Here is a 13191-nt window from a genome sequence, read left to right on the forward strand (position 1 = left end):
AAAATATAAACAACAAAAATCAAAAAAAAAATGTAAAACTAAGTGATATTTTAATAATCCTATATAGAAATAAAATAATAAAAATGTAAAAGAGTAATGGGGGATGTATGAAAGGCGTTACAGAGCGAAAGGGAAAGACAGAAGAATTGTGGCGAGAATGAAAAGAACGAAAGATCATACGATGTATGAAAGACGATAATAAAAATAAAAAAATATGTGAAAAAATTAAATAATGTTGAATATTCCCTGTCCCACACCAGATAGGGGGTACGAGAGGCTCCCAATAGCGGGGGCCATAAAAAAAAGTATTGTAAGGCCGGTATAGGAGTTCAAATCTAATTTTTTTATTCGAATAGGCATCTGTAAGCACTTGAATCATCAATTATTATAATATGAGAAGTACAGTACCGATAATCAGCTAATTTCGGCTTCGTAGAGCGTTATCTCTGTCGCACGTATGACAAAACGTTACATAGGTAGTGTGACAGAGATAGTGCTCTACGAAGCCGAAATTAGCCGATTGTCTCTTTCCATAGAACGATGTAATATTTATCGTTCGGTATTGTTACTCTGATTGTTAAATGAACAAAGATTTTTATCAACCAAAAACTCTTGAATGCTATAATAAAATTTATAAAATAATATACTTATAATTTTACATTTAAAACTAATAAAATAAACATATCTCGTCGTGTATACATATTTTTTATTTATAATGTGTCTGTCACTATTTTATCTATATGAATTAAAATTTTAGCATAACATATATGTAGGAACTATGGTTTCGGCAGACGGCGCTTGTTGTTAGTTGACGTATAAAAGAGACACCAGCGCGGTAGATTTAAAACTAAGAAATGTAAGGTGTGATATATCTTGTGGAACTTTATTACAGTAGTATTATTTTATTTTACACCAACCTAAAGCCATCACTTGTAAAAAAATTGGTGTATTTTATACAAAGAATAAAAATAATTATCTAAAGAAAAAAAAGATACTTGTTGTAACAGCTCCTAGTAGATACCGGACTGTTTGTATTTCGCGCGACAGAGATAACGCTCTACGAAGCCGAAATTAGCCGATTGTCTCTTTCTAAAAGTCGATGTGCAATATTTATTAGTTTGTACTGTATATATGCGTACGCTCAGACCCGTGAAGAAATTTGAATTTGCTCATTTAATAATTTCTTACGAAATGTTTGTATTTTCCAGCGGATGTAGACGAAGACATGTCGCAGTCAAGCGAGGACCAGCTAGTGCCTCTGGGAGGGCTTGGCTTGAGAGGGGAGCCATCGGAGGTGCTAACAGAGCGCCAGTCTCGTTTAGAGGAACCGCTCATGCCTAAACCATCAACCGAAGGTCAGTATCACCTTTTCCATCATCATATCAGTTAACTGCAAGGCATTGGTCTCTTCCAAACATCGTCATGGTGAATCAGGGAATCCCTCGACCATCAAGAACCTTTCGTCTCCAACGGTTGTCGGTTGCACGAGCGATGTGCCATACCTACTGCCACTTTGGACGAAAAAATCGTCTATATATGTCGGTGATTGTTCTTCGGGTTACCTTGAACCTATACGCCCCATCATCAGCGAACACATCGACAATTCATCTATTGTCAATCATCTTTTATAAAGTGATCACTCTAAAATATGTTGCATTAATATATTTTGTATATCCGAATGCGACAGTACAATAGCTTCTGTCATTACAAAATCTATCGACAGATGAAATATTTTATCAAACGTTTTTTCTTACGATATACCATATAAAGGATGTACCATACATAAATCTTCTTCTCATATATAAAATTCTCGTGTCACGGTGTTCGAACTTGAACTCCTCTGAAACGGCTTGACTGATTTTTACTAAATTTAATATGCGTATTCAGAAGGTCTGAGAATCGGCTACTATCTATTTTCTATATCCCTAAGTGATAAAGGTTGTACACACTTAAAAAAAAAATTAACGAATTTTTTTGTTTTTATTTTTTTATGATACAGCATACAAGAATACATACAACCATAAATTTTCACCCCTCTACGATCAACCCTTATTTTTTATTTGTAAATTAAAATATCAATTTTTTTTTGCAAAACAACGTTTGCGGGATCAGCTAGTTGACCTATAAAAAATCACGCTGTATATACTTAAAACTTATTCTGTGAGATAGTTGAAATGATCTATGGTAAGATCATTGGTTCTGTGTTCACTCCTCGTCCAAGATATCGCATTGCGTCATCATTATTTATTCCGTCTGACATTGAACACCCTGTATATAGAAAATAAGTATTGTGATTTGGAAAAACGTTTATTTAATAATTAAAATAATTTGTGCGCGGAAAATGAATAATTCGCATACGAGCGGTTACATCGAACCCTAGTTGAAATCCGACTCCTCCGAGAACTCCAACATCGGCAGCGCGCGCGTTCTGTGCCAAGGTGCGAGCAAGAGCGCGTATAGTGCACGCCGTGCGAGTGAGCGAGACGAGTGAACGTTGTAACGAAGTCCGCGGGAATTTTTACATATGGCTGTTTTTTTTTATTGTTGCAGAAGTGGTTATGAGACCTCTAGTTGTAAGGCCACATACCGTCGTGCTGAAGTACCATAGGAAGGTGCCACCGTTCTCCAAGACGATTGCTGGTAAACGTTTAAACTATCCAACTCTCTCTTCATCAAAGTTCAAGGTCCTGGAGTGAAGACTTCTGATCAGCAAGTTAAGGATTTGTCACATCACAAGAAGTTGGTGTTACTGGAAGTCCACTGGAATGCCTACTTCCAGTAGTGAAGGATCTTAGGGTGATGATGATATAATATAGATTGATCATCGATGAAGCCCATGTCGATATACCTATTTGTTTTTTTAAATGGCCCCTGTTATTGGAGACCTCTCGTTTTCCTATCTTGTGTGGGACAGGGACTTTTAATTTTTTATTAATATCTTCACATACTTCTATTTATTTTCATTCTTCATTTCATATTTCTTATTATCTCTCTTTCTTCTTCATTCTTTCTACAGTTTTTCCCAGTCTTTCACTTTCATTCCGTTATCCTTACATCCATCCTCCGCCACTACATGCTAATTCTAGTTTACAATTTCATTTTATTTATTATTTATTACAGTTTCGCACCATTTTATTTATTACACATTTTTATTTTACAAATTATTTAATTCTTTTACTATTTTTACGTATTTTTGTGCTTTCTTTACAATATAATTTATAGCAATATCTGAATCATCTATATAGTTTTATTTTGATATATCTATATTGAAAGTGGGAGGTCTTGTAACAATGCGATTACTAGGAGTTTTGGACGCCTTTTACATCATCTGAGAAATTGATGAAAAAAAGTAATGTAAACGCATCTTTATATTTGTTTAAAATTGTTGACGCCTACTATAATCATCTGTCTCTTTCATTAACGAAAGTTTTATTTAAAGAGATATACACCAATACCTCACTTTGCGTCGTGGTTACGTACCAAAAAAACACGAAGCGAATTGAAACGCCGCAAAGTGAATTAAGATTTTCTATAGCAAACCATGTAAAGATCGAAGATAGGTTCCGGGGTCGCAAAATACAACTTTTTAAAAAGAAAATTTAACAAAGTAAACATTTAAAAAACAAAAATAATATAACTCTGCCAATAAATAAATTGGAATAATATTTACATTTTCTGTAACCAGAAACAACACGTAAAAATTTATATAAATTTATTATTCTCTTTTTAAAAAAGCACAACACACTACGAAATTGAAATTGAATTCTAAAATGAGCAAAACAAAGTGAAAATAAAACTATATTCAAATTGCGTTGATTTTTAGTTAGAAAGGGAATCCCCGAGTTTTGATGGCATGGCGCAATTAGAAACAAAAGTGTTGCCATCTTTTAGAACAAATAAATAAAGACTCGAACCCAAAACAATGCAACCTCGGAAATCTAACGACGCACAGTGAAAATTAGTACTAATTAAGCAACGACGCAACTTCGAAAAAAACGCTAAACGAAGCGACGCAAAGCGAGTTATTGGTGTGTCTTTATTTATATCTGTATTACTGCGAAAATAAAAAAAAATTGTTACTTGCATGTTTTTTAAAAATTGGTCGCATGTAAATGCATCTTTATATTGGGTGAAAATTTTTACGACCCCTACATTCATTTGTCCCTTTCATTTACGAAAGCTATATATCATAATTAATATCTGTACTAGTGAGAAGTAATTTAATTCCATATATGCATTGTTGATTTCACATCTATTCAAATCTAGCCGCATGTAAACGTATCTTTATATATCATTACAATTGTTGATTCTCACTGCAATCGTCTCTCATTTTCACTTAAAAGTGTGATTATATAGCCACAGCCATATTTTATTATATAGTATTAGTAAATATATGTACGTTAAATGTAGTACAGTGTTACCACTGCCAAAATATATATAAATATATTAACACATTCCGTGCCGCAGAAATTTTTGAAGATTTTCTATTCTTGCCGCGTGGGGCGTATACGACCCACAGTTTAAAAATTAAAAAAGTCGTTTAAGACATACGCTTTACACTTTCAATACTGCAAAGTTATAATTAGCGAGAAAATGTTATATATATATATATATATATATATATATATATATATATATATATATATATATATATATATATATATATATATATATATATATATATAATTCTCGTGTCACGGTGTTCGAACTTGAACTCATCTGCAACGGCTTGACCGATTTTTACCAAATTTTATATGCGTATTTAGTAGGTCTGATAATCGGCTACTATCTATTTTTCATACCCCTAAGTGATAAGGGTTGTATATAGTTTATATATATATATATATTCGAGCCAACAATTCATTTGTTTAAGAATCTTCTGTTCTTCAATGAGAACTGCATATGAACGGAAAGTGTAGCAGGTGTCGTATAAGCCCCAACACGACGTGGAATATGTTAAATGTTACTTGCTTATCTTATTAAATTGGCCGCATGTAAACACATCTTTATGTACCTTTGCAATTGTTGACTCCTACCACAATCGTCTCAAAATTAAGTATGAATTCGGCATATCTACGTTAATACGAGAGTATAGTAATAATTTCTGGTATCACCACCAGGTCGACTGCAAGCAGCGTGTATTGCAGACGTGTCGGTGTGCCGTGCGAGACACAGCCGAGTGGGATTTGGACCACGTGGATCCCTGGCTTTCGTCACCACCACCGACGCGGTTTCCGATCTACCGCGATGTGAGTATCAGATAATACCATAACATTGTTGGTATATAGTTCACGGACCCCTCCGTTCCGTGAACTCATTACAGATGAAGCTGTAAAAGCCATACGAAACAATGACAATGACGTTGTTGGATAAAATATTGTATTGGTCTATGTAATACAGTCTCGAAACCTAGGGATATAAGTTTGTTCTTTTCAGCTGATGCCCGGTTCTGCGCTGCTTATGTCGTGGGTCTACCTAGTGTGCTGATCACTCATGTGGAGTCTACCAAATGATGGTCACCACTCGATAACCTTTCGGCCCTGACGGCCATCGGTTGAATTAATAAAAGTTTAGCGATTTATGAATCCGATGACATAAAGTACCAGCTTCATTTAGACTCCTCGAGTATAGTTACAAATAATGTTAGGATTGAGTGTCTTAAACTACATGCTTTAACCTGTAAATCATATATATGTATATGTTATATACATATACTATTTTTATATGTGGGTATATGCTTAAAATAACTGTTCTGAAACAGAGAAACGATATTTAAAGATATTATATAAATTGTCGATTCCTTTTAAAAGGTTATTTTGTACAAATGCCGACTGCTTTACCGACCGGCGATCGCAATGGACGCCATTGTTAACAGCGCCATCTGTGAAGTGTCAAGGTTAAACAGACACTGCTTTATCGACATCAAATAAGAGCGGCGCAGTACAAAATAGAATTATTACAGAATCTAGTGTCTTATATAATATATATACATATATATGTATATATTATATAATAATTACATAATATATATTACATATATATTACATAATATATATACATATATATATATAGCACAATACACTACGTAATTGAAACTGAACTCTAAAATTAGCATAACAAAGTGAAAATAAAACTGTATTCTGTAGTTGCGTCGCTTTTAGAAAGGGAATCCCCGAGATTTGATGGCATGGCGCAATTAGAAACAAAAGTGCTGCTAACTAGATACTAACCCTTTATGTGTAGAGAGAGAAACTAGTTTCTGTAATAATTCTCAGTTATATATATATGTGATGTCATGGCTATATTTTTTTAAATTCTTCCCACAGCTGCGGAGCTATGGGACCTGGGTAGATACCTTCGTGGTCGCGACGGTGAAGACTGGAGCGAACCGATGGTGACCAGTCTGGCTATTGGACGAGAACCATCTGACACTCAGGTATAGGTTCTTTTATTTATTATCTGTACTCAGCGCACTTTGATTAGTCCACGCCGTTTTTTGTGGGCATTTTTATAATAGCGAAATAAATATTCTTATAGACTTTTATATGTATATGAGTTATTGTTTGAAACCGAATTAAATATATATTTTTAATAAACGGTAAAGGCCGGAATAAATATATGTTGACATAGCTCCGGATATTTGGACGAAACTCAACCGTATTGACGTTTGGCCAAAAGACACTACCAACGTCACATATATATGTGAGACAGAGATAACGCTCTACGAAGTGGGCACAGTAATTATTACTATATTAAATTAGACCAATGTAAATGTACATAGGTAAATAATTTTTTTTTATATAAAAATAATATTTTTCTTTTATATCCTTCGATCGTACAGTAAATAAATATTGCACATCGATGTGACGTTTTGTTATTCGTACGACAGAGATAGCGTTCTACGAAGCCGAAATTAGCCGATCGTCTCTTTCCAAAGGTCGATGTGCAATATTTATCTCCGGATACAGTGTCTTCTTCTAACTTTAATGCAATTTATTTAATATAAATATATGAATAAATATAGTTTTGTATATATATATATATATATTTACGCCTTAAACGCATATAAAGTTATATATACTATATGTTTTCCGTTCCTTTAGGATGGTAATGTATTTATGGTAAATTTTAACATGAACTATATATATAATAAACACTCCCGTTAATATGTTTTGACAAGTTATAACCAAACGGTAGAGAATTAAGACATGCGATCTTAAGTCGTGGATTCGATTAATCAATACAATCTTATGTAATTCAAAATCTGTATTAATTATATAGGATTGCTACTTAGAAACAAGTTTCCAAAGAGATATATCGCCAACCCGTCTATCAGGCGTGGCGATCATGGTATATCCCCCCATAGGGGGAGGTCTTTACCTTAAATTGTCTATTTGTTAAAACGAGGAATATTATTTTCTGGATAGTTTGGTAAAATAGCTAGCTTCTACTTGGCTAAAGGAATATTACTATCAAATTTGATTTCTCTATGTCTTATGGTTCCAGAGATATTGTGATGAATGTACATAGGTGGAAATCTCTTATATGTAAATAACAGTGTTATTATATTAATAACTAGCTGATCCCGCAAACGTTGTTTTGCAAAAAAAAATATTTTTCTTTTTCAATTTAAAAATAAGAGTTGATCGTAGAGGGGTGAAAATTTAAGGTTGTATGTATTTTTGTATGTTGTATCATAAAAAATAAAAATCAAAAAAATTGTCTAAAAAATTAAAAATAAAATTTAGGGGTGGACCACCCTTATCACTTAGGGGTATGGAAAATACATAGTAGCCGATTCTCAGACATACTGAATACGCATGTAAAATTTGGTAAAAATCGGTCAAGCTGTTTCGGAGGAGTTCAAGTTCGAACACCGTGACACGAGAATTTTATATATTAGATAACAGTGTTATTATACTAATAATAAGGCTTTAGCAATTTAATGTATTCGATCATATTAGAAATTTAAATGATCCAAAGCTTTGCCCAGCTGTGGACATATGTTGAAATGATGATGATACGGAAGATATCTCAGGAGTATATCTCAAGATAAACAATTCATTTCAGGATGTTTTACCCAAGCAAATGGAGAGCCTCTTGGAGTTCAGTCAGATAGTGGAGGAAGAAGGTGGATGCCCTCGTCTGGTCCTGTCTTCGGAGCCGGAACAGCGTCATAAGCTGCTGATGAAGCTACTGCGTTATGCTGAGGTGAGTGCATTAATGCTAGTGTGGTACGGTAAGGTAAGCTATCACTAGGGTGGTGTGTTTGATGGATATATTCATGTTTAATGGAATCAGGCGTTACCTTGCGGAAGTCCATCCTAAGTAAGAAAAGGACCAATATTTAACCACTTGGTATGGACTCTATGTTTGGCACTAATCGGTGTAACATAACTCCTGAAGATGCCCCGTGGAGGGGTGAAACACGTGTTGAGTGATTTGACGGTGGCAGTTGTGTAATTCGCATTGTTTGCCGCATACGCATTTATCAGCGGGCTGGCGGGCGGTGCGCTTTGTTGCACGACTACCACTGCATGTGCGGAAGTGGCTATATATTGGTCCTTTTCTTAATTAGGTTATATTCATATATCCATAGAACTACCTCGGGACTACAGACTACAGACAACAGAATGGGTAATAGCTACATTACCCATTCTGTTGTCTGTAAAAGAGGCTTAAAACGAGGAACTTCATATACCATCAGTCCGAAGTCAGGCTTTTGCGGTACCCCCATAGTTTAGTGTAAAATCTATTGTAAGTGCCTTTAGCGTTTTGCTTTGATAGTAGATTTGCTTAAAAATAGCAATAGGCAACCGCCTATTCAGTTGTCAAAAGATCTACCACTATGGACTTCTTAAAATGTAGTAGTTAAAGTCCATTATATATATATATATATATATATATATATATATATATATATATATATATATTGATGGTGGGCCTATTACTGTGGTCGGGGCTGACGACCCGCGTACCAGATTAAGGGAGACCATCGTGTAATTAAGTTTACCTCCACCAACAAGACTTCTACCAAACCAAATTTTAAATAATAACATAAGAAACCTGTTCCACAATGAGCTGATATATCTCTTGACGGGGCTCCCATCTTCACCGCTTACAAATCTGCCTTTCTTAAGATGATCACCATGTATGAGTGATCCTTGAACATAAACGTTTTTTAAGGAAACCTTCCTGTATTTCTTTCTAAAACTACTCTCCATTTCTAACAATCTTGCAAGAATATCCTCATGTCAGAAAATTAACGGCATATTTTTGATTGCTAATACGTTTTTGATGATAAAAGTTTTAATTTCCAGTCGGAAGCCGGCAACACTTACCGGCTGCAGATATGGAAGCTCTGCGAGGCGCTGTGGGGCGCTGACCTGGAGAACGATGGTGAGATTCGTAAAGTGTAACCTTTTTATAGTCATCTCCTTCATCTTCTTCCACCCTCTCTGTCCTTGCCTTTATTCTCCTCATGCATCTTCACTAACCTCTATTTATCATATCTTATTTTCACTGCCTTTACTCTCTTCCTCTCCTTCTCCCATACACTAGATCTCTTTTGTTTCTTCCCTTATCATTTCATGTATCTTATATTTATTTCCTTCTCCAGGCTGATTCCTGTTGTTTCTTTCAGACATTTAAAGAAACGTAGTATGAAAGAGAAGAGTCTTTACTCTTCTTCTTTTTCACTCTTTCCTATAATTTTCTTCGCTCTCCTCTATCACTTCATCTACTCTCCCAATCGCTTCCTTTACCCACATTGCGTTCAGTTTTATTATCACTCTTTTTTCCCCATTTCTTTTTTGCTGCTCTCCTACCTTCACTCTCTTTTTACTCACCCTCTATCTCTTTACTTCTTTCACTTTCCACTATCATCACTGTCAACTTCGCTCTCATCTATCTTCGACCTTCTTCATCCTCATAATATGTTAGTTATAGTTTTGATCTCTGGTTGGGCAGGAGTGGCAGGAATGGATGTGCAGTCCAGGGTGCACCGGCACCGCCAGCTGCTGCGCTGGCTGCAGGATGCTGTAGCTGATATCACGCAGCGGGAACTCAAGAAGCTGGTGAAGGCTGATCCTCTTGATGGTTAGTACCTTCCAAAGTTCATCTTAATTTAGTATCGAAATGTGTAAAACTCAGTGTCAAATTTTACTTACAAAGATCAACTGCTGATTTTTTTGCCAGTTCTCAGCAGATCAATATAAGACAAGCAAAATAATAGACAATGCAAAAGTGCGTAAAAATGCCTATTAGATTAAAAAATGTTTTTGTATCACCTGCCAAGGTTTATCCACCCTCGTAGTCGAAGATAAGGATGTGTTTACATGCTTTTTTCTACCGTCGAATTTAGTATGTTTTTTGGGCTTAATTTCGTATGTGTATATATATATATACATATATATACTAGAGAGACGCAACTTCTAAGCTTTCCATGGATTCAATTATCTGATATCTGATGATGTACTACTATGGACTTCATAAAATGTAATAGTTAAACTCCATTATATATATATTGTTGGTGGGGCTATTACTGTGATCGTAACAGGTTTAGGGAGGCATCCGTGCAATGCATTGGCGTTCACCTTCACCGACTAGACTCGAAGCTGCACACAAACTATAGTTATTAATGTATAAATATATCTTTGACAGAATCGGACGGTCACAGCGGAAGAGTGTGGACACTACTCCTGGGTGGTCGAGTGCTGGAGGCCTGCAAGGTGGCCAGGGATAACGGTGACCTCCACATGGCAACTCTCCTGGCACAGGCTGCTGGTATGTTGTACCTTACTTCTCCAAGTAGTCTTCATGGATCCGTGGTCCATGTGGAACACTAGATTTCTACTCCTGGTCTACTACAAGAGAGTCCCCAGTGCTCTAGTTCTCCTTTAGGAGAGGTGATAATATGGTAGTGGAACATTGAAGCAATATATAACTTGGTAAAGTCCAGAACGCTACCCACCCATCTGGGTTGATAGGTTGCAATCGATGGGTCCAGTCAGTGAAGAATTTGATAGACCCTCCTGGGACGCGTCAACCTTATTATAATTTACTTATATATTTCTGTCGGATATCTCAGAAGATTAAAAAAAAATGGTGTTCGTTCGTGGGTGTCTGTGTGGGTGCTTGCTTATGCTGTGTGTGTATGCATGTCTGTGCGTGCGTGTATATGTGACTGCGCGCGCATGCAGATTCGTCTCTTTCTCTCTCTCTCTTTGTGTCTGTGTGTCCCTGTGTGGATATATATAAATTCATTGTTCAATTGATTTGTAAAATAAAATTGCTGCATGTGTCATTCCAGGTGACCCCGTCTTCAGGTCGCTGGTGGAGAAGCAGTTGAATCTGTGGAGGGAGTGCGGTGCCCACGATCTGGTGGCCGGTCCACGCATGGCTGCACTACAGCTGATCGCCGGCATCCGTCCGCGCGGAGAGCTGGAACAGCTGGATTGGATCAGGGCCCTTCATGCGACCGCTAGGTAGATACGTTTCCACTTTATCATTAATAATTTTTTTTTGGTATACAGGATATATACAGGATGATAGGTAATGCATGTAAAGAGGATGAATATATAGCGCATTTTCAACCCCCTTTTTATTTTATTTTAATATGCGACATGCTAATAAATTCTAATATTAAGCCTACAGAAACAGATAATAAATAATAATTAATTTTAATATAAAGTGATTCAAATTTTGAAAAATTTATTACATTTAATCATTACCTTGTTTCAATAAAATCCATTAAAGTGATATGTGAAATGTCCAATTTTTATCTTTATTATCATATTTTATACTGTCAGTCATCGGTGACTGACGCGGCCTAAACGGTAAGGTCGATGTCAGTCACCGGTGACTGACACGGCACTCAACGTGTTAATACATTCTCCACCGGTTAACTTTTTCTTACTATATTATCACCCATTCAAAACTTTTATACCTATAATGAAACATCCTGTATGTTTATCTGTTTATATAGATACCTCTGTCCCCAAGTGCCTCACTTGGAGCAAGTAGTCCGCACGTATGAGAGCTACTTCAGCACCCAGGAGTCCAGCACCGAAGACGGCGAGGAGTTGGACCTTAGTACTGTCCAGCAAGACGAGATGGGGATGAAGCTACCACTGCCTCCATACAACGATCAATATGATTGGACGAATGGGGTAAGAGTTAGATTTTTGAGCAGAAAGTAGTTTACTGTGATGATTGCCACGATGATGGTCTTTCACCAATGTGTGTTGCCGGTGATGACATACGGATCTGAGACGTAGTCGATTACGGCGGGCCTCATAAGGGATATATATATACATACAATATATATATATCCATTCATCCTCCTTGGTGTGGGACAGGAATGTTACAATTTCTAATAGATAAGTTCCTCAGATATATTTCTTATTAACATTTGTCCTCTTTCCTCGTTGACAGTATCTATCATGCTTTCTCTTTTTTTCTTTCAACCATCGCCTTTCAAACTTTTTTATAACTTAAGTACCACAGATTATTTATGACACTGGTAGTGTATATTTTTTTTTGTGGGGACCTCTCATGCCCCTATCTTTTGGAAGGACAGGGTTGTTTTATTTATTTTATGGTTTTTCACATTGTTTTTTATTTGCGTGATATTATTCCATTCATCGTATGATCTTTCATTCTTTCCTCGCTTTCTACTTTAGCTCCATCATTCCCTTTCATTCAATACCTTTCATTCACCTCATTCCTCAATTATTACAATTTTTTGTTTTTCAAAAATTAATTTCCATACTTATTTTACTTATTTACAAAGTATTCATTTTATTTACAGTATCTTAATTTTTAGTTTTTATTTCGATTTATTATATATTCTGCATACATTAAGGAATTCCGGGAGTCGACTCGGAGTCCTCCGAATGCAGGACAGTGGGCTACGAAGACGGTTTGGTCCACGCCTGGTTCACAGAAGCGATAGTGTATATTGTAGTGACATTGGATACAATGATATTTCTTTCAGCAGGACTCCAACCGTCGTGTGCTAGATCTTCGCTACGAGCTGCTTCGGGCCAGGGCTTTCAACAGCAGACCTAAGCTGCAACCAGCTGGTTACACTTTAGACCCCATGGACTACAGTCTCAGGTGAAACACCATGTGTATTATCTCTCGCTCACACCATGGTTATTGGAGATATTGGGTTCGATGATATAGTAC

General features: G+C 36.1%; 1 protein-coding gene across 1 annotated transcript in view; it reads left to right on the forward strand.

Moving 5' to 3' along the window:
• The window catches only part of Nup98-96 (nuclear pore complex protein Nup98-96), a 58972-nt gene that overhangs the window by 41380 nt on the left and 4401 nt on the right, over positions 1-13191 (forward strand). Inside the window, exons 30-40 of the mRNA XM_068771015.1 lie at positions 1209-1355; positions 2551-2640; positions 5121-5249; positions 6327-6436; positions 8071-8211; positions 9321-9399; positions 9970-10098; positions 10663-10785; positions 11312-11486; positions 11987-12170; positions 13001-13119. Coding sequence (XP_068627116.1) covers positions 1209-1355; positions 2551-2640; positions 5121-5249; positions 6327-6436; positions 8071-8211; positions 9321-9399; positions 9970-10098; positions 10663-10785; positions 11312-11486; positions 11987-12170; positions 13001-13119 — 1426 coding nt within the window. The remainder of the gene's footprint in view (positions 1-1208; positions 1356-2550; positions 2641-5120; positions 5250-6326; positions 6437-8070; positions 8212-9320; positions 9400-9969; positions 10099-10662; positions 10786-11311; positions 11487-11986; positions 12171-13000; positions 13120-13191) is intronic.

This window comes from Battus philenor, unplaced genomic scaffold (genome assembly GCF_028537555.1).
Source record: "Battus philenor isolate CCGP_79_NKW_IND1 unplaced genomic scaffold, ilBatPhil1.0.hap1 SCAF_30, whole genome shotgun sequence".
NCBI lineage: Eukaryota > Metazoa > Arthropoda > Insecta > Lepidoptera > Papilionidae > Battus > Battus philenor.